Source organism: Neomonachus schauinslandi, chromosome 5 (assembly GCF_002201575.2).
Source record: "Neomonachus schauinslandi chromosome 5, ASM220157v2, whole genome shotgun sequence".
NCBI lineage: Eukaryota > Metazoa > Chordata > Mammalia > Carnivora > Phocidae > Neomonachus > Neomonachus schauinslandi.
Window position 1 is genome coordinate 64,101,736 of NC_058407.1, and position 21,795 is coordinate 64,123,530.

The following is a 21,795-nucleotide window of genomic DNA, read 5'->3' on the forward strand; positions in this document are numbered from 1 at the left end:
GCTTTGGAGCAGACCTTCATCCTTGATGTGCAGCAGCATGGGACAGTATTTAAATGGTGAGGGTACTTCTGTCTCTGGTCCCTCTCTCTAGACTGCTCCTTCTCTCAGCAGAGGGGTAAAGGGTATACTTGACAGGGGGAGTGAGGTTATGGAGGAACTTAGGCTTATTTCTACACTGCTTACTACTTTCTATCATACTCTGGAGGGGAGCCTGAATGAATTGGGCACCAGGAATGAGAGGGCTTCGTGACTTTGCTCTTTTAGTTGTAAAGGATTTCATCCTGTTCTTAGCCTTGTTTATCACCTGTTGGTAGACATTAGGGACTTCATTGGCTAGAGGGCCCTGAACTTGGAGTGACCCACCCTGCCTCCACTCTCAGATCTCCCTAGCCCTGTGCAATCAGGTGCTTCCGGTTGGAACAGGGTCCCCTCATCCATAGATTGGAGTCCCCTCACCTGTCTAGTTCTGGACTTTGGCAGTGGTGAACATGAAGGGTAAAGGTCTGGATGGTGTAATGAACTTGATCCTCCTTATAGCTATGGCCCTGTATCACCTCTGCTTCAGGCATACAGTTCCCCATTGTCAGGATGCCAGGCCTCATCCAGAGATTCCACAGTGTCTTGAGGGAAAGGACAAGCCTTTGCCCTCCCAGCCCACTCCTGCCACTACTCTCTTCGTCTCCTGCTACTACTGTCTGGCCCCAGGAAAAGAAAAAGATGGAGCATCCCCTTCCTTTGGTGGGTGAGGTCTTGGGGAGCTAGGGAGGCCTTCCCCACTCTCACTACTTTCTTAAGCTTTGGGGACAGAGACCTTCCCATCTTGATGTGGGAAGGGACTTAGGCATACAGTAAGTTTGAGAGCCCCAAGTACCAGTGTGAAATAAATCATTTGTATTCAGTTACGTCTGTGCTCCTCAAAAGTCCTGCTTGGTGACCAAGGTTACTGATAAGAGCACCTTTCCCAAGTGCTTTATTTATACATTAATAAGCATATTCCTTCTAGTACTATAGCCCCTCATAAGATAATGATAATGGAAAGGACTTTAGCTGGATGGCAGGTCAGTGGGTGTCTTTTGACCCCTGAAGAGGATGACCTAGTCCCTTTTGTCCCTCAGTACTCCCATTTAAGATGCCAGGAAGGAGGTGGGGGGAGCCCTCTTGTGGCAGTTCGCTTAAACTTTCCAGCTTCTTTTGAGGGCACATGGTGGGATGGGGGAGAGACTTAACCTGGAAGATACATGTTCAGCATCCAGCTCTTAGGACAAATAGCAACCATATCTGCCCAGAACTTGAATAGCTCTTCAGTTATGGCTTGACAGAAGACTTGAGGCCCAGGGTCTACTTCAGCATAATTTGGGCAAGGGAGTTTCCAACATGAGCCTGGAGAGAGCCAGTGGAAGGCCTTGGATTTGTCTGGGTGGGATGGAGGACAGAACTGTCCCCTTCATTTCAGAGTTTGGGGACAGTGACAGGGAAAGTGAGTGTGGTATGTAGGAGTTTCTCAGACTTGAGGTATAAGGTCTGAAGGCTCTGAGGGTTCACTGCATCACTTCTAGTTCAAGTGCCAGATTGGTCAGAGCAGAAAAAACAGGTATTTACTTAGTACCTTTTAGGGTTCCAGACCTGTGCTAAGAAGGAAGTCAAACCACTGTTCTGATGGAGAGACCTGGGAATCCATTTCTGGGATGCTCTGAAATCCTTTGGGATATCCATCCATAGTGCAGCACGTGGGGTAGTGAGAGTTGGGGAATAACTGTGTGGGGGATACCCCTTTGCTGCTGCTTGGTGCACAGGGTGGTGTCTTTGGGCAGGCAGTCATAGTACTAAGAACACTTCTTTTCCAGTTCTGAAGGGTGTGGAGATAGGAGGGCCAAAGTCCAGCTCTCTACTTTCTAACCTGGTAACTGGAGGAATAGAGTAAGTATCCTGCTTGTCACTGGGGAGCAATAGGATCCAGAGGCCTTCCTTCCTCTGTAGGTTTTTCAGTCTAATTGGGTTTCCTGGCCCTGGCTGCTGGGATTGGGTAAGAATGACCCCGAGTTCCTGAGCAAAGGGAAGAGAAGGTTAAATCTGAGGAAGTGCAAACCTTGGGAAAGGGAGCAGTGCAGTGGCTGGAGGTCTGGAAGTGAACTTGGGTCAGGACTATACACCATCACGGCTTGAAGGTGAGTGTCTGCTTGTGTGTGTCACTTTGGCCATGAGCTGCAGAAGAGAGTGGGCTGAATGAGGGCATAACCATACCTAAAAAGAAAACATTTTGTCATCTAAGGTATACATGCCCTTGAAAATACGGCATTAGATTTTGAATCCAGATTTACATATGCTGACTCACAGGCTTTTTGTTTATTAAGTCTGTTAAAAATAAACAGATTAAAAATATTTAAAAAGCAGTGCCCTGCTTACTGTCTGGCACATAATAGGCATTCAGTCTTGATGAATGAATAAACATCATTGTCCTTAACCAAACTGGACCTGGTGGGTACCCTGTGAGTCCAGGGGGCTGTGGTAGAGTTTCTTCTACTCGCTGACAAGACACCTTTGAAGGTGGAGGCCTTTCTAGGAGTGGCCCTCTGATTTCAAACTTGTGCCTCCAGTCAGGGTTGTGCCAGCTTCCCTACCTTTCCCAAAACCATCTCACCTTCCTCTGTCCTTCAGGTTCCTCTTAACTTGATCCAAGGGGAAAGCTCCTTCCTCCCGGTTCCCTTCTGGGCTCAGGTGGGCTTGTGCTGCCCTATGTGGGTGATATTGTTGTCTTAGTTTTGCCCGATTCCCACGCCGCCCCCCCCCCCAACTCCACCCCACTTCCCCTTCCCATCCCGGACAACGCCTCAGACCTGGACTGGGCAGGAGCCTTCCAGCTTTATGACACTGCTGCAGTCAGCCCACGCATCAGAGCAGTGTGCGCGGTCACAGCTTTGCTCAGAAACCTTCAGTGGCTTCCCGTGCCTTCGTCTGACATTCAGGCTCTCCACAACCAGTTCTTGCTTCCCTCTCTAACTCCCTCTCTCTACTCCTCTGCCGGAATCCATTACTTTAGCCAAACTGGGCCACTCATTTTCCCCAAATAGCTGACATCTGACCTGCTGTCTTTATCCCCTTTCTCACTTTTTAAAAAATACCACTTTTCTTTAAGATCTACAAAGCTGCCCGTGACCTCTCTAATCACAAGGACTCTTCCCTCCCTCTTTAGTTTCATTAGCTCAACTCATTCAACATCTCCCACACATTCCCTTGTATTCTTATATATTGTGGTCATTCATTTAATATTTAATTTTAAAGTTTATTTTTGTAACCAAAGTAATTTTCATTGCAGAACATCCAAACAAAACATAAGTATACAGAGCGACATGTGGAACCTGTTCCCCTCTACTTTTCTCACTCCCATTCCCAAGGTAACCACCTGTGGCTATTTAGTGTGCCTCCTTCTGGTAGTTTCTTTTTTAAAGAGCTATACCTCCACACATTTGGGGAGGGGTTAAGATATAAGTGGACTCCTTTCATATCTATTATTATTGTTTTTTTTTAATTTATTTTTAAAAATATTTGTCAGAGAGCACAAGCAGGGGGAGCGGCAGGCAGAGGGAGAAGTAAGCTCCCCGCTGAGCAGGGAGCCCGATGTGGGACTTGAGCCCAGGACCCTGGGACCATGACCTGAGCCGAAGGCAGACACTTAACCGACTGAGCCACCCAGGCTCTATTCTTGTCCTCCTCCTTGCTTTTTTTAAAAAACATAAGGGTATATATATTTGTCTTGGAGGTTTTCCAAGTTAGTATAATTATATATATATTTTTTACAGATTTATTTTTATTTTAGAGAGGGAGAGCATGAGCAGGAGGGGCAGAGAGAGAGAATCTCAAGCAGACTCCACAATGAGCGCGGAGCCTGACTCAGGGCTTAATCTCACAACACCGAGATCACGACCTGAGCTGTAACCCAAGAGTTGGATGGATGCTTAAGCAACTATGCCACCCAGGCACCCCAGTATAGTTAGATATTTTTAATTCTATTAAAAGTATCGCATAGCAAAAAGAAAAAGTATTACATAGCATAATATTTATTCAATATAAAACACATCTGTCTAGAATCTGTTATACGGGGGGGGTATTGTGTAGCTAGTACCTAGGGGACTCCAGGCATGATCGTAACCTTGTCCTTGCCATCGGTGAGCTGGCTCTTTAGAGATAGGGAGAAGTGGGGCATACACAAACAATTGCAACACAAGGGAAAATATAATAATGTCCCCCAGTGTATGCTGGAAGTTCAGAAATAAGAGAAGTGACTTTTAAATAAGGGAATCAGGACTTTACAGAGGAAGTAATATTTCAGCTTGGTTTGGAGGCAGCTTGACAGGTGAAGGAAGAGCATGAGCCAGGGCACAGAGATGGAAACACATGACGCAGGTTCATCTGATGCCAGACCACAGTCCGTGAGAGGAAGAGGATTTGGTTCAATTGAAGAGGATTTGGTTCAATTCATAAATGTTTATTGACCCATCTATATATCAAACACCATACTAGGCAATGAATATAGAAATGAGAAAGATGAGGTTGCTGTCATTAAAAGGCCTTCAATTTAATGGAATAAAAGCCAAGTTGGGAAAGGCAGACTAGGACCAGATGGTCAAAGCTTTCAACTGGCACGTCATGGAGTCTGAATTTTATTCACTGGGCAATATGGGGCCATAGGCTCCATGACTGGAGCTGAGTAGATAGCAGCAGTGTACAGAATGGGCGGAAGTAGGAAGAAGCTGGGGATGAGGGACTTAGAGTGCTCTCTGTTTGTCTTTTTTTAAACCAGATAGAAATTCATTTCTACCTCAGTTAAAAAGTGTCTGGTGATAGGCAGTCCAGGTCTGGAATGGTGGCTCTGCGGTTATCTAGATGACTTTTTTTTTTTTTTTTTTAAGATTTTATTTATTTAGGGATGCCTGGGTGGTGCAGTTGGTTAAGCGTCTGCCTTTAGCTCAGGTCACGATCCCAGGTTCCTGGGATCAAGTCCCGCTTCAGGCTCCCTGCTTAGTGGGGAGCCTGCTTCTCCCTCTGCCTGCCGCTCCCCCTGCTTGTGCTCTCTCTCTCTGACAAATAAATAAAATCTTTTAAAATTTTATTTATTTATTTGAGAAAGGGAGAGTGGGGAAGCAGACTCCCTGCCAAGCAGAGAGCCCCATGCAGGACTCAATCCCAGGACTCCAGGATCATGACCTGAGCCAAAGGCAGACGCTTAATCCAGTGAGCCGCCCAGGCGCCCAGGGCTTAGGCTTCTTTTTGCTTCACCGTCCTCACACATAGCTTCATCCTCGTGGTCACCTCATGGTCTGATGTGACTGCTAGAGTGTAATTCATCTCCTCTACGTTCCAGGCAGCAGAACAAAGGAAGGGAAGGAGCTTGGGGAGAGGAGGAGGAGCACACAATGACACACTTCTTAGCTGAATTAATTCCCTTTAAGGAGCCTTGCTGGAAGTCCAGGACAATATTTCCAACACTTACGTTTATGTCTTACTGGCCAGAACTTAGTCCCATGGCCTTATCCAGCTTTAAGGAAGACTTGGAAATGTAGTTTTGTGTTTATTATTATTTTTTAATTTGAGGTATAATTTGATGTATAATTTGCATGCAGTGCAATGCACAGATCTCATATAGTTTGATAAGTTCTGACAAATGCATACACCCATGTAAGCCACCTCCCTATCAAGATATAGAACATTCCATCATCCCTAGAAATTCCCTTGCCATCCTGCTGAGGAGACTTTTTCAACAACTCCAAAGAGAGAGGTAATGAGGGCTTAATTAGGGTAGTAGCCCTTGGAGAGGTGGTGGAAGGAGAATCCAAAGGAGACTGGTTGATGTGGGAGATGAGAGGAGAATCTAGGAGAATGCTAACAGCAGAGCCACTAACAGAAACTAACAGAAAATAGGGAATTCTAGATGGTTACAGATGGGATGGATGGAGAAAAAGGAATGAGTACAGTATTGGGTGTGTTGATTTGACGTGCTGGTCAAACATCCAGGTGGAGATACCCAGTAGGCAGTTGTATCTAGAGCTTGGAAAGGCATTCAGAGCTCAATGGCATCAAATACGAGAGAGATGCTAAAGAGGACAAGGGACCAAGAAATGACCCAAGAATTTGGTGACTGAGCTCACTGATGACTTTTTGAGGGAGCAGAATTCAGATGCCATGGCCTGAGTGGGCATCGAGGGCTTAAATGACTGGTTGCATTGTCTGAAATAATTTAAAACCCCTTTAAGAAACTGAAATCCTTGGGGTACCTGGCTGGCTCAGTCTGTAGAGCATGAGACTCCCATCTTGGCGTCAGTTGAAGCCCCATGTTGGGCAAAATAAAAATAAAATCCGAGGTCCTTGCACAAACAAATGGGTTATAGGTAGCTGCCCTTTTTACATGCTTGCTGATAAAGGAGGAGGGATATGTTGGTGTCAGGAAAAGATAAGGCATTCACCCCATCCTTACAGGAAAATAGCTCCTGGCTCTATGAAATTAGCTTTCCAAAGAACAGGGAGATGAGACAGCTCCCTGCCTCCTATGACCTCCAGAATTCAAGCTGAAGGGCTGGAGGTGGGAGAGGGATGCCCTCTTTAACAACTGCTGGGTGGGGTGGGCCAACCAGACACTGCCAGGACAGGTGTGAAGAGACATATATCTTCAGAGGAAAGAAAGCAAACACGCTGGACTCAGGCAATCCTGGGTTTGAATCTTGTCTCTGTCGCCACCTAGCTAGAAGACCTTGGGCAAGTTACTTAACCTGAACACCCAGCTCCGCATCTGTAAAATGGAGACAATTATGCCTACTTTTCAGGGTGGTTTTGAGGATTACAGAAAAGTGACTGGCACACAGTAGGTCATCGTAAGTGGGTGCTATTAAGTGATCCAGCCCCTCGCTATGGGACAGAACGGCTAACGGATGGGTCATAAAATGCGACCTTCGATCTTAGAGGGTAGGGAGGGCTCCCGGCGCCCTCCTCCCTCCAGGAGGTGGGGACAAGGTGGAGGAAGGGCTGCTGGAGGAGGAGCTGGCGCGTCGCGACCCGCCCCGTCCCGTCCAGTCCGGCCTGGGCGCCGAGGGAACCGCTGTCCTAGCCGTCGCCCCCTGAGCAGCCTGTCCTGGTGCCCCGTGCCTTGGCCCGCCTCCAGTCATGACCCTGCACCCCTCACTACTTCCGCTCCGTCTGCTGCTGCTGCTCAGTGGGGCGGTGTGCCGGACTGAGGCTGGGTTTGAAACCGAAAGTCCCGTCCGGACCCTCCAAGTGGAGACCCTGGTGAGGAGAGGGTGTCCCGGGGCTGCGGCGGCTGGGCCTTGGGAGGGAATGAGGGGGTCTGAACGAACCTGGGAGCGGGGAGGAGAGCGAGTGCGGGAACTGGGCAGGGGAGTGCTGGGTGCAGGGGCAGGAATGGGATCTCTGGAGGAGCCTGCGTGACTCCCTCAGTCCGATCATAGGTGGAGCCCCCCGAGCCGTGTGCTGAGCCCGCTGCCTTTGGAGACACGCTCCACATACACTACACGGTGAGGGATCTAGGGGGCCGGGTCGGGGCCTGGGAGGGGGCGGCGCCCTGCTGGAACACGTCAGCGTTGGCTGCGACACGTGGCAAGCGGTGCGGGAGTTAAGTTGGAGCTCTGGGGTCGTCGAGCACGTGGGGGGGGGGGTAGGGGCGCTCCTCTTGCCTGCCCATTTCCCTTCCCCGCTTTTCCGCCAGTTCCGCCCCGGCGCAGAGAAGCGGAGGGTGGGGAGAGCTCCGAGAAGTGCCAGCCCTTTGGGGCTTCCTGTTGCTTTCTGCCCAGAGGGGACTGCTGGGCTGCAGCTGCGAGGGGGGTGCCGCCGCCGCCCGGGGGCCCAGGTGAGTGTGGTGCGCGCCTGCTGAGAGGGAGCTACTAGGTGTGCGCTCCTGCTGCCCTCTCCCCACAGGGCAGCCTGCTAGATGGACGCATTATTGACACTTCGCTGACCAGAGACCCTCTGGTTATAGAACTTGGCCAAAAGCAGGTGATCCCAGGTATGTGACCTGCGCCTCCCATTCTATTTCTTCCCAGCCTAAGCCCTTCTTCGCCTCCTCAAGCCCTGAAATACATTGGAAATGCCCCCCAGGACTCTACCGGTCACCTCCTGAGGTTCAAATATGGCTTCTAACACTCCTTTTGCCCCATGCCCCACTGGCAACCAGGGATTTGAGAAGTGGGGAGCTCAGTTGAGGGTCGTAGGGAGCCTTAGATCCTCCTCTCCTGGGATTTGGGGAATGTAGGTAGCTTCCTGTTCAGTTGTGTCTTCTTCCTCAAGGTCTGGAGCAGAGCCTTCTAGACATGTGTGTGGGGTGAGTATCTGGGCAGGGGTGGGCTTGGGTACCCCCTTTGCATGGGGGGAGGCTTACTTTGCTATCCTTGCTCGTAGAGGAGGCAGAAGAATGTGTGATAAAAGCTTTGCACTGGGCAGGTCTGGGTCATTGGGACCACTAAGGGCATCCAAAGCCACTGTGCCTATCTGACTGTGGGTTTTGTTGGAGGAGTTGAGGCATATGGGGGGACAGAGACCTTTCCTGGTCAACCTGCTTGGTGCTCAGGTGGGAAAGTTCATCATTTGGAGTGAATATCCAGAGAGTTTTGCTGGTGGGGCTGCAGATGGACTGAGGCTGCGGGCCCACCTGGTCCCACCTGTAGCTGTGATTCACATTCCTTCCCTCAGAGAGAAGCGAAGGGCAATCATTCCTTCTCACTTGGCCTATGGAAAACGGGGATTTCCACCGTCTATCCCAGGTAATCTGACGAGGCCTTTCTCTCTCAAGGCAGTCAAAATACCCAGGCCCTCAGAGCTCTGTCTGGAGCTTGAAAAAGTCTAAATCCAGTTTTCTGAAAAGGCCAGGGGTGACTGGGGCCTCCTTCTGCAGTGCTGCTTTTTTCCTCTTCAGATCACCAACAGGGACTAGAGACCTAGAATCTGTTAAGGCTACCTGGCTTCCCTCTGGCAGAAAGCAACTTTTTAGGGAGGAGACACCTACTTGAGCCACTTGGGTCTGTTGCCTCTGCTACCCTTTCTCAGAACTCTAGACTTTTCCCTGCCTTTTCTTTATCACCACATCTCCACCTCTCCTTTCAGGCTCCCCCAGGGAGGAGGCAGTAAAAATATTCACAGTCAAGTAAATCAAAACAAAGCAAAACAAAAAACAACTTTTGGAAGCCAAGTCCACCCTATAACTTTAAAAGCTATCAACAGGTCACCGGACAGATTTCCTAAGATGCAGATCTCTTGCTTTGGGTTATGACAAATGTCCTATTAGCTAAAATGTTTTGTACTTCAGATTATTAGGATAAAAGTTCTTATCCTAGTTCCAACTTAGAGGAAGAACCGCAAAGAGGGTCATGGGACTAAAGAAAAACTCTTTTACCCAAAGCTCTGTGATCTCCCCATTTCCAGTGTTTGCATTTCTCCCTGACTCACTCCTCTTCATTCACCTGCTCCTTACTTCTTAAGCCACCTCCTTTGTCTGTGTTGAAACATCTATGTTTTCTAACAGTCACATTGCATGTGCTCATTGGTTGGTGACATTTTAAAATGTCTAGGTTAAATCCAGTTAATTTCAGCCCTGCAAAGATTCTATCGATGGGGCTATTTGGAAATGGGAGTACAGTTAGTATAGAGGTTCTCTCACTTATCACTGGCGAACAGCCTGTATGTCTTAGATCCACAGAAAGTTTCCCTGTCCTGTCATAGACTTGTCACTGAACACAAGCCACACTTGGAGATTTGGGGTAAACATAACTATCAGTAGAGTCTGCTCATAACCCTTCTCTACTTTTGTCTAAAGGAACTCAACATGTTTAAATCTTGTCAGCTTCACAGTTTTTGCTGTGGTGTGGCCTGCCCTCCCTGTTTTCATTTAGATTCTGAGCCCTGGATAAAATGCAGAGATTCTAACCCTCACCTCCTCTCTGCCTTCAGCGGATGCAGTGCTGCAGTTTGATGTGGAGCTGATTGCACTGATCCGAGCCAACTACTGGCAAAAGCTGGTGAAGGGTATTTTGCCTCTGATAGGCATGGCCATGGCGCCAGCCCTCCTAGGCCTCATTGGGTATCACCTATACAAAAAGGCCAACAGACCTAAAGTCTCCAGAAAGAAGCTCAAGGAAGAGAAACGAAACAAGAGCAAAAAGAAATAATAAATAATTTTTAAAAATTTCTCTGGATTCTTCACCTGATACTTTCTGAGGCTACTGCTGTAAGTGGGAATGAGGTAAAGGGCTGGGGTAAAAGGTGTTCTGAGTTGGATCTTGCCTGACATTGGGGTGGTTGGAGGCTTTGGATCACCTCTTCCCCTGCCTCTTCTTGTCCTAACTTACCGCCAAGGACCTGCTCTTGAATGTTCCCATAGGATCTCTACACCCCAAAGGTATTGGTTCTGGCCCTCATAGTGCCCAGACTCGAAGAAGCAGTGCTTCATTGAACAATGAGCCTCCTGATAATTGCCTAGCTATTATCTCCACTCTCTGGGGCCACCGTATTCCTAGTATCTTCCAAGTAGACTGCTCTGTCCAATATGGCAAACATAGAAGGAGCTCATAAACCTCATGGAAATTTTTAATAGCAAAGTCCTCTGGTCTCTCAAAAAATTGTTTGGGGTTTGAAAAGCGATTTTCTCCTTATATCACAGGATGTGGGAGATCACATGGGCTGCTTCAATGATGTAAGTGGTTGGAGGTGGTTTGTCACCTGGCTGGGTGGTAGGTGTGGACAAAGGCTGGGGTAAGTTACTTCGATGGTTGACGATAAAGAGTGGGTTGAGCTGGCTCATCACTTCGTCACTCACTGAGATGCCATCCAAGTACTGCTTCAGCATCTCCCGCAACTTCCCATTGATTTCTAACAACTGGACATGTCTATGTTGGAGGCTCAGTTGCTCCAGTTTCACTTTGTTGTACCTTTTCCAGAAATTCTCCATCCCTGTGTAGTTTACTATCACCTGGGAGTTGGTTAAAGGGAGAAGGTGCGTGTTGAGGCCCATTAGCAAATGCAGCCCAGTACCCCATGATCCCCAACCTTGGGTGATGGCCTCTGGACCCTAGGAACTTTTACCTTTGCGAGCTGCTCGGTAAGCTCCTCTGGGTAAATTTCTTCTATCTCCTCCTGCTCCTTGGGAGTCAAGACTGATGAATAGAAAGGCAGCACTTTTTCTTCCTCTGTTTCAAACTTCCTACATATTTCAGCAAGTTTCAGGATCTTTTCACCCTATCAGAAGCAGAAAGAGACCTTTTATTAGGAAAGGGGGTGGGGAGGGGAAATAGTGGAGCTGGTTCCCCTGCTTAAACCCAGGGAAGCAATTCATCCAAACGTGAGACAAGAGTAATGAATACATCTAACACAGAGTGCTTACTAGGTGCCAAGCACTATTCCAAGTGTTTTACAGTCTTAGCAAATTCATTATTAATTCATTTAATTTAAAATGTGAGAGGGGAGGGAACACGGAATAAAAAAGGTACTCCAGATGTCCACTCAGGCAGGAAGCAGGAGAAAGCCCTCTACCTCTCTCAGACCCCTTTCGCTTCGCAGGGAGCCAAGTTCCTTGGTTTTGTTTGACTGCCCTCTCCCCTGTTACCTTATCGACGATCCTTCTCAGGGCCTTGAGGGTGGCATTACTTTCCAAGGTGAGTTTGACTAAGTTTTCCTGGGATAGTTCCCGGGCCTGAGTCCTTTGGGCCTTAAGTTTTCGCAGTTGGGCAAGGACCAGCTCCTTGTCCTTACGAATGTACTGGTTCTGGTCTTCACTCTCACGGCTGTGCACCATGATCTTGCTTTTTAAAATAATTATGGAGTCCTGGAAGAACAGAGTTTAGAGGAAACCCTTGACAAGCTAAAGGTCTTCAGTGAGACAGGTAAAAGGACAATCTGGGGACTGAAATCCAAGGATCTCGTCTTTCCCCAACCAGTGACAGGGTCCAGTGGAAACTGGGAGAAGATGACCAGGGGATAATGGAGCAGTTAAAGCAGTGAGTATTTCCAGTTGGCTGCACTCACCTGTAGTCTCTGTATTTTTTTCATCTGTGCTTCAATCTCTTTGGAGCTCTTCTCATCTTTCACCTGCAGAGTCTCAAAGGCAATCTTTTGGTCCTCTGTGGCATCGGTGTAATTCTTGAGTGCATCCTGGAACCTTCTCCACAGATCTTCTACTATGTTCTCCAGTTTCAGTCTTAGAAAATGCTTCTCTTCTAAATTCTAGGAAGTGGCACCAAAATAGCCAGTGCTTGGAATTACTCTGTCAGTGCCCTTTTACTGCCTCCAGCACCCTCACCCTCTTGAACCGCTTATAACCCAGTACAGTGCAGAGGTCGCCAATGAAAACGCCTACAAAGACCAGGCAGATGATGTAAATAAGTGCTGCAAGTTAGAGGGGGCCTGTGGTGAACCAGAGAAGAAATGCTCCATGGTCATTGGGGGAGGCAGGTAGCAGATCTGTTCAGCTCCACACGAATGTATTCCCATTTGGAAATGTGACCCAGTGTTACCAGATCTTTTTTCAGGAGAAGCTAAAATTTTGGGTTTTTATGTGAAATCTCCCCCATTTTTCTTTTATTAAAAAAAAAAAAAAATTTTTTTTTTTTTTTAATTAAGTAGGCTCCATGCCCAACATGGGGCTTGAACTCATGACCCTGAGATCAAGAGTCGCATGCTCTATGGACTGAACAGGCAGGCCCCATGCTGAAATCTCCCAATTTTTATTATTTTTTATTTTTTTATTTTTTTAAAGATTTTATTTATTGGGGTGCCTGGGTGGTTCAGTCGTTAAGTGTCTGCCTTCGGCTCAGGTCATGATCCCAGGGTCCTGGGATCGAGTCCCGCATTGGGCTCCCTGCTCAGTGGAGAGCCTGCTTCTCCCTCTCCCACTCCCCCTGCTTGTGTTCCCTTTCTCGCTGTCTCTCTCTCTGTCAAATAAATAAATAAAATCTTTTTTTAAGATTTATTATTTATTTGACAGAGAGATAGAGAGCACAAGAAGGCAAAGAGGCAGGCAGAGGGAGAGGGAGAAGCAGGCTCTCCTCTGAGCAGGGAGCCCAACGCGGGTCTCGATCCCAGGACCCTGGGATCATGACCTGAGTCGAAGGCAGCCGCTTAACCGACTGAGCCACCCAGGCGCCCCAAATCTCGCAATTTTTAAATGTAGGAAGCTTATTTTAAAAATTTACAAAACATGGTGCGCCTGGGTGGCTCAGCTGGTTAAGCGTCTGCCTTCGGCTCAGGTCATGATTCCAGGGTCCTGGGATCGAGCCCCACTTCAGGCTTCCTGCTCGGCGGGAAGCCTGCTTCTCCCTCCCCCACTCCCCCTACTTGTGTTCCCTCTCTCGCTGTGTCTCTTCCTGTCAAATAAATAAAAAGTAAAATCTTAAAAAAAAAATTTACAAAACACTATGGAGCAAAAAAAAAAAGAACCCCATGCCCAAACCCAGGTCTGCAGGATAGCTAAGTGTGCAGCCTCTGGGATGGTGGATAGCACATTGGGCCAAGGGCAGACCTGGATTCTCCTGGTTCTATCACAAAGCAGCAGCATGACTTTGGCAGATCATTTTATTTCTTTGGGCCTTAGTTTCTTCATCTACAAATCACAGGCGTGAAGCCAAATGATCTCCTTGGTGCCTTTTAGCTTTAAAATGCATTTCCTTGACATTTCAGAATGGCTCTTCCCAACCAATTTCTACAAAATTACAAAATGCAGTAGGGGTACAGGCATTTTCTTGATTGTGTTGGTTAGGTGTCTCGAGGACCTCCAGTGGCCTAGAGCATTTTTTTCTCCCTTCTCTCCCAGCTCTTGCCCAGCTACTCTCCTTCCGTACCTTGTTTTTGAGATCATCCCACATGCTCTGGAACTCCAGCTTACTTTCATACTCAGAATCTATATAGCTCTGCTCCATGGCCATGAAGACATCTTGTAGGTAGTGAATCTCTTTTTCATGCTGGTCAATAATTGTCTTCCTGTGGGACATAAGACACTGTCCCTGCTCTGAAGGATAAAGCATATGGACCAAAAAGGACAACTCAAAGCAGTACGTAGTAAAACTACACGAGTGGTTCAAACTCCTAGGTACTGAAGGGTCAGGGAGGGAGGGTAGGCTCTCTTCGTTTTAGGGTCGGAAAGAGTGAATAAGATTATTTTGATTTTTGGATAGGCAATACATTCATATGATACGAAAAGCAATAAAGTACCAAATGTTTCAGTGAGAAGTCTCCCTCCCCTCCCTGTCCCCAGCCAGATGGGTTGGATTTTGATAGCTGAAAGCAGGTGGTGAGGGTGTTACAGAGAGAGACCTGGCATGGGCATAGGGAGGCTGAAGCCACAAGCTTAAACCCGCATTAGGTGAGAAGGAACTCTGGATGGTCTCTGGTGGGGGTCAGGGCATAAGCAAGGGGGGATGCTCCAGGTTGCTGGCCGCCCGCTTAGCGGTAGCTCCTCGACACAGGCCCTGGATACTCTCCTGGACTCAATCCCCGATTTCCTCTTAGGCCCGCATACCTTTCTGTCTCAAACTCTTTGGTTAGGGCCTCCAGCTCCGTGTTGTAACTTTCCTCTAGGAGGTTAAGCCGGCATCTCTGCAGGGCTAAGAGCTGGTCGATGCTGTGCAGGTGACTGCGCAGGGCATGGGCGTACTGCTCCTCTGCTTCGGACAGGTCCTTGGCTAAAGACTGGGTAGGAAACAGAGTTGCCATTTTGGCTGAATGGCCTCAGTGCGAGCAAATAAGAGTGTATTCAGCTGGATGGCATGAATGGCATTTTCCCCTAGTTCCTGATGCCAGCTCTCTGGCTCTAGGAGAGCTGGTTCTCTGACTCCTGATTGGAAAGTAAGAGTGACATCAGGGAACCCCACGTAGCCAGGCAGTGTCCTAGGGACAACACACATGTATAACAATGAGGCTACCACTAAAAGGAATTGAGGATTCTTGGAGAAATGGCTGCTCCAAAGTCTGAGGCAGAAAATAAACAAGTAGAACCTAGGGTATCTTGTCGTACAAGATAGAAAAGCAGCTATGAATGACCAATAGGGTCATGTCAAAAGAACGCAGGAACCAAGAAAAGTATCTCACTGGGGCAGACTGTATCTTCCAAAGATGGGCATAACAGTATCTGCTATCCTACCATCTTCTCCAATGTGACCTTGCCACTCCTCCATCAAGAGGTATTCTTTTCCATCTCCTTGAATTTGGGCAGACGCTGTGACTACTTGGACCATTAGAATAGGGTGGAAGTGACATGTGCCAGTTGCAGACGTAGCCCTTACGTGGCCTGGCAGCTTCTGCTTCCTGCCCCTTGGCATACTTGTTCTTGGGACACTCCCTCCAGGAACCTAGCCATCACACTGTGAGAAGGGCAGTGGCTGGGGAGGAGCCACATTAAGGCATTCTAGTCAACAGCCCACCTGAGCTCCCTCCCAGCTGACTGTCAGATGACTGTAGCCTCACCTGACATCTGACTGAAAACTGTAGGAGAGACAGCAAGCAAGAACCACGCGGGTGAACTAGATCAACAAATCATGAGAAATAATAAGTTGTTGTTTTAAGTCACTAATTTAGGGATGCTGGGTTATGTAGTATTGGATAACTGGAACACACACTGGCAAAAAGACAATGTGAGCATCAGTAAGGATAAAAATGGATTGAAAAATATCAGTTATGTTTATGAATTTATAAGGAGACTTAAAAAAATCAGTTACCATTGGAGGATACCAGACAATCCATTCTTTTTTTTTTTTAATGGTGTATAAAGGGCAAAGAAAGAATCAAGTATTTATGCTGCCTTTATTGTATAAACGATACCTCTTGGTAACTGAATGCTGAATGATAGAAGTATCTCTTTATAGCAGTATTCAAGCTAATAAATGAAAAAGGAATGATACTATTAGAAAATCAGCATTTTGCAATCCCCAATGAATGAATGGATAATCAACAGCTGCTAACATCACAAAAAGAGATAACCAGGGGCGCCTGGGTGGCTCAGTTGTTAAGCATCTGCCTTCGGCTCAGGTCATGATCCCAGGGTACTGGGATCAAGCCCCGCATCGGGCTCCCTGCTCAGCACAACCCCCTGCTTGTGCTCCCTCTCGCTGTCTCTCTCTCTGTCAAATAAATAAATAAAATCTTAAAAAAAAAAAAAAAAAAAGAGATAACCAGGCAGGGTGCCTGGGTGGCTCAGTCGGTTGAGCATCTGACTCTTGATTAGGGGTTGGGTCATGATCTTGGGATGGTGCGACTGAGCCCCGCCTTGGGCTCCACGCTCACCAGGGAGTTTGCATGAAGATTCCCTCCCTCTGCCCCTTACCCCACTCGCATGGCTCTCTCTCTCTGAAATGAATAAATCTTAAAAAAAAAAAAAGAGAGAGAGAGAGGAAACCAGCCTCCTGATGGAAGAATACAACATCTCCAACCTTCTAGATCTAATTACCAAGATCTAGGAAATACAGAAGACAAGGTAACATGTTAAACTACAATATGGAATACTATGCAGTTGTTTAAAAAAAAATGAGAAGTTCTTTATGGGCTAATGTGGAATAGTCCCTAGGATATATTGTTTGAAAAAGACAAGGGGCAGAACAGTATGTAGTACTACCATTTGTGTAAAGAAAAGGTTTACTCATGAAACTAAAATGATTGAGAGAGGCCCTGCATGGCTGGAAGGCACTGGTGGGAGGGCACTTTTCTCTATATAACTTCATCTTTTGAATTTTGAACAATGTGAGTGTATTACCTATTCAAAAAAGTAAAACAAATTAAAATTAAAATGAATGAAATGGGTGCCTGGCTGGTTTGGTCGGTGGAGCGTGCGACTCTTGATTTCAGGCTTGTGAGTTCGAGCCCCACATTGGGTGTGTAGATAACTTAAACATAAAAATCTTTTTTTTTTTTTTTTTAAAGTGAATGAAACAACAACAAGGATTTAGTGAATGCCTACATGATCAGGCACCTTGAGCCACTCACTGTAAACTATCACAACCTCTATGCAGGGCTAGTTTTTACCTAAATGTTTGGTATGAAACAGGATCTTTTGAAATAGGTGCTGATAATGGAAGCCTCTTCATTCACTCAGCCAGTGTTTACTAAACCTGTCATTACCAGCACTGTGCTGGATGCCAAGGATTCGGGGATGAAAAGACATGCTCATTGCCCCCCAAAGGAGCTTTCAGTCTTGCAGTAGGAAAGGAGTTACATAAACAGAAATTTACAGTATAACACGGAAATTGCTACGAGGTTGATGATTTACCAGTGACAATGGGATATAAAAGACTGAGTGCCTACGTCTGACTAAGAGCACTGGGGAAGGCTTCACAGGACAGATGTCATTGGTGAGCACTCCTGAAGGAGTGAGAGTTTGCCAGGAAGACTGAAGAAATGGGGAAGAGAGAATTCCAGATAGAGGGAACAGCATGTGCAAAAACACAGGTAAGAAACAAGATGGGCTGTGTGAAAGGTACAAGTAGAGGCCAGATCATGAAGGGCTTTGATGTTCTTTCCTGGAGTTCGGATTTTTTCCTGTGGAAGAGGGGAGCCACTAAAATTTAAGCAGTGGAATAACAGGATCAGATTTTTGTTTCAAAAAGATAATCCTGGTAGTTGTGTCGACAGTCATCTAGAGGTGGCTGAGCACGAAAGCTGGAAGATAGGAGACTGTTGGAACAGTCCATAGGAGAGAAGATGCCCAGATCTCACCTGCAGCAGGACAATGGGGAAGAAGAGCAGGGTATACCTTTGAAAAATACTTAAGCAGAGGATTTATACAAAACTTAGTAACAAGTCAGGGATGGAGGCAAAACCTAGGATGATTTCCCAGATTTCTTTGTTGGGTGGTTTGGTGAATGGCACTGACCACCTGAATAGAGAGTAAGGAAGACCAGATTGTGGAAAAATTGGTTTGGGCCTGGCCAGAGAAGGGGGAGCTTCCGAGTTTGGTTGTGAGGATAATGCAACAGCCAGGAACAGATATCTAGGAATCTTAAATAGAATGATGTGGAACTCACAAAAGAGATCCAGGCTGGTTTTACAGAACCTGGAAGTCATTAATATAAAAGTGGTATTCAAAGTCAGGGTAGGGACGCCTGGGTGGCTCAGTTGGTTAAGCGACTGCCTTCGGCTCATGTCATGGTCCTGGAGTCCCAGGATCGAGTCCCGCATTGGGCTCTCTGCTCAGCAGGGAGTCTGCTTCTCCCTCTGACCTCCCCCCTCTCATGCTCTCTCTCTCTCTCAAATAAATAAAATCGTTTAAAAAAATTTAAAAAATAAAGTCAGGGTAATGAGGGGCACCTGGGTGGCTCAGTCGGTTGAGTAGCTGATTCTTGGTTTCAGCTGGGGTTGTGAGATCGAGCCCTGTGTCAGGCTCTTCGCTCAGCGACGAGTCCACTTGAGATTCTCCCTCTCCCCCTCCTCCCACTCGTGTTCGCTCTACATAAATAAATAAATAAAATCTAAAAAAAATTAAGTCAGGGTAATGAGCACGACTGTCTAGGCCCTAGACACCTGGTTAAAGGATGAGATGGCCAGACTTAGAAACGTGGGAAATGGGGCGCCTGGGTGGCTCAGTTGGTTAAGCGACTGCCTTCGGCTCAGGTCATGATCCTGGAGTCCCTGGATCGAGTCCCGCATCGGGCTCCCTGCTCGGCAGGGAGTCTGCTTCTCCCTCTGACCCTCCCCCCTCTCATGTGTTCTCTCTCATTCTCTCTCTCTCAAATAAATAAATAAAATCTTTAAAAAAAAAAAAAAAAAAAGAAACGTGGGAAATGTTAAAGTTCAGGAGTTGGAGAGAGGAAGATAAACTCACAAAGAGGATTCGCTATATATCCCAGAGGCAGGAGAAAAGCCAGGAAAGAATGGTGTCATGGAAACCAAAGGAGAGTTTCAAGGAGGGTGTGACCAAGAATGTCAGTGCCACAGGGGCACCTGGGTGGCTTGGTTGAGCATCTGACTTCGGCTTGGGTGGTGATCTCGGGGTCCTGGGATCGAGTCCCACGTAGGGCTCCTTGCTCAGTGGGGAGTCGGCTTGGCCCTCTCCCTCTGCCCCTCCCCTCTGCTCAGGTTCTCTCTCTCTCAAATAAATAATTAAAATCTTTTTTAAAAAGTCCGTGCCACAGAGGAGTCGGGTTAGATGAAGACTAAATGATGAAAAGTATCCGTGATTCGAGCCTGGTAGTCTTTACCAGAGCAACTTCCTAGGGAAGAGTGGAAATCAGATGTGGGATGCAGGATAAACAGGAAGTGAAGAAGTGGAGATAGCAAGTGAGGATCACTAACATTTGCACATTTAACACGTGTAGGTTCGGTTATTCAGGAATGACCCTGAAGGTGCTTAATTAGCAGTGTGTGATTTACCTAAGGTGGGGACTGTAAGCATAAGCTACAAAGCTGGAAGCTAGCTGGCTTAAGGGTGAGCCTGACCACTGTTCAGCATCACTAAATGAACACTGCTGGTTCTCTTCTCAGCAAGTATTTGATAACTCTCAATAAGGGTCTGAAGAAGTCACTTAAAAAGCCATAAGGTTAACTGGTGGGGTAAGGAATTCTAATGTATAATGGTTTTTGCAAATTTGGGGACTCTTAATATGTATCACTTGAAGCTTGCCCAGGTCTATTGAAATTTTTTTCCCTCAGGAGTTAGGCTGTGAAGGAGAGATGTGTCTTTTCAAGAGGGGGCATGTCAATGTATATTTTGCTGTTACTGTGGGACTTCTGTTGTTGTTGTTGTTTTAAGATAGAAAAGACTGAGGAGTCAGTAAACAGAGGTTAAAAATGGGATTAAAGAAGGGATATAGCAAAATCCCTTAGAAAATAATATGGTATGGATTCAGCTCAATCTCCCAAGAGCATATGGCTGATTGAGTTGCTTAGAGATCCAGAACTGCTCTTACCCGGAGATCTCAGATTCATCCAGGGCCACTGAACTTGAATCAAAGAGACCAAACAATTTGGTTAAATAAAGTACTGGAGTAGGAATCAAGAAACTCATGCTCTGGTTCCAGCTCTCTTGCTGACTGGCTGTGTGACACTGGGCAAGCCAGTTCCCCTGTCTGGAACGGAGCCTTCGCACATTGAAGTGAAGATGCGAGACAAAGTTCAAGTCACTGAGTGATGTCTGTCTGTGCCTTACAACTCTAATATTGTACAGTGCTGGTTTCAGGCAGTAGATGACCAAGGAAGATGGGTACGCTGAAGCAGGGGAGAGGGAGAACAGCCCAGTAGTCCACTTTTCATTTCAGTGAAAACTGGTATTACTAATGCCCGCTTCATCACAGCCTGCATCTTGTGAGGGCTTTAAGGTTGATTAAAAAATTAGGGGCGCCTGGGTGGCTCAGTCGGTTAAGCGTCCGACTCTTGATTTCAGCTCAGGTCATGATCTCAGGGTCGTGAGATGGAGCCCCATGTCAGGCTCCACTCTGGGCATGGAGGCTGCTTGAGATTCTCTCTCTCCCTGTCCCCCTGCCCCTCCCTACCCCCCCCCTCTCTCCCCCGAAAGAAATGATACATAAATTAATTCAGTAGGCCCATTCTATTAGAAGATCAAGGCAGCCAGGTTCAAGTGTTTCACTGGGAAGAGCACCTACCTTGATGACACTGTCCTTGCAGTCCACCACTCGTTCAAATGTTTGGCTGAGGATCTCAATGTCCTTATGAAGCTCTCTGGTCTTGACTTCCCTAAGGACGGTTCTCCACTGTGTGTTAATCTTGTTAAGGTTCAGAGCACTGTTGTGCTCCTCCTTGGCCAGCTTGTCCTGTGTGAAGGAATGAATACACCCCAGGAGGTCAGGGCCTAAAGCCCTGTTACGGTAAAACAAACAAGATCACAGGTTGTCACTGACACCTTACCCTTTGTCTTTTCTGAGAGACCAAAGTTCCTGATGACTAACACTCAGGGAGTTCCTGTTCTTGTTTTTGGGAGGGTCTGAAGTAAGACAGGAACTGCCTGATGGCATTTTGGGGAGGGCAAGGGTGAATTTCCTTCAGGTGAAGACATCAGAGCAGGATGTTGTTTGTAATCTCCAGGGAGTATATCAGAATTTCTGACTGCTCGGACAGCTGATAACACCTACTGTCCCAGTCTGGGGCTCAGTTGTGACCGTCAACCTCTATACCACTTGCCCCGCTCTGTGCTTCACAAAGAACTGCCTCCTCCCCAAACAATGTTGCCAGAAACCTAAGTATATTTGGGTTTCAAGATTTCCGGAGGAGGGAAGGCCAGCATGAAAACAGGCTGCCACAATGAGAGGGTCAAGGCGACAGGGCCAGTGCAGGGAGTGGGTGGGGTTGGGCAGAGTAATGCAGAAAGCCATCACCTTCAAGAACTGACTCAGGAGCCTCTCTTTCTTCTTGGCCATCTCCTCCTCTGCCAGCAACTTCTGCTGAAACAGAAGCAGCTGCTCCTCATCGGACAGGGGTAACTTGCCCTTTTTCCCTTTCTTAGGCATAGCTGGGGGCGGGGGGTGGATCTAGGCAAGGATCCTCAGTCTGCTTTGGTCAGCTTTAGAAGAAATAGGAGGAAAACGCCCCAGAAAAGGGTCTTACGGAACTGCCCCTGGACGGTAGTGGGACCTTAGATCTTAGCCCTCCCACAAGAGAGAGAGAGCGTGGGAGAGCAGCGAGGCCGGGGTCTGGAGCCAAACGCATCTACGTCTCTTAGCAACGGGGATCTCGCTAAGATGGCGCTGTGAAAGGCTGGGAGGAGAGACTCTGGCTTGGAGCGCCCTCTGCTGGCTGGAGGACTGCAGTCAGTTTTTAAGAGATCCCGTTTTACCTCTCAAAAGCCGTAGCCTCCTCACTGAACATTTTAAA

At 47.3% G+C, this 21,795-nt stretch overlaps 2 protein-coding genes across 3 annotated transcripts; one reads left to right on the forward strand and one right to left on the reverse strand.

The window, feature by feature from the left end:
• The first annotated feature begins 7,019 nt into the window (after positions 1 to 7,019).
• FKBP11 (FKBP prolyl isomerase 11) lies at positions 7,020 to 10,174 on the forward strand. Of its 2 annotated transcripts, XM_021704880.1 has the most exons (6): positions 7,020 to 7,275; positions 7,455 to 7,520; positions 7,921 to 8,008; positions 8,290 to 8,323; positions 8,692 to 8,762; positions 9,946 to 10,174. In XM_021704880.1, the coding sequence occupies exons 1-6, from the start codon at positions 7,153 to 7,155 to the stop codon at positions 10,161 to 10,163; spliced, it is 600 nt and encodes a 199-aa protein (XP_021560555.1). In that variant the 5' UTR covers positions 7,020 to 7,152; the 3' UTR covers positions 10,164 to 10,174. The 2 variants fall into 2 exon arrangements, with proteins under 2 accessions (XP_021560555.1, XP_021560556.1); XM_021704881.2 differs by lacking the exons at positions 7,020 to 7,275; positions 7,455 to 7,520 and adding an exon at positions 7,694 to 7,852 and having other exon boundaries at positions 7,982 to 8,008.
• A 474-nt stretch (positions 10,175 to 10,648) lies between these two features.
• Positions 10,649 to 21,431, reverse strand: CCDC65 (coiled-coil domain containing 65). The gene is made up of 8 exons (XM_021704894.2): positions 21,300 to 21,431; positions 20,571 to 20,738; positions 14,504 to 14,673; positions 13,827 to 13,965; positions 12,016 to 12,213; positions 11,597 to 11,815; positions 11,077 to 11,229; positions 10,649 to 10,963 (listed from the first exon to the last, which is right to left on the reverse strand). Exons 1-8 carry the CDS (start codon positions 21,429 to 21,431, stop codon positions 10,649 to 10,651), a joined length of 1,494 nt encoding a protein of 497 aa, XP_021560569.1.
• Between the last annotated feature and the right edge of the window lie 364 nt (positions 21,432 to 21,795).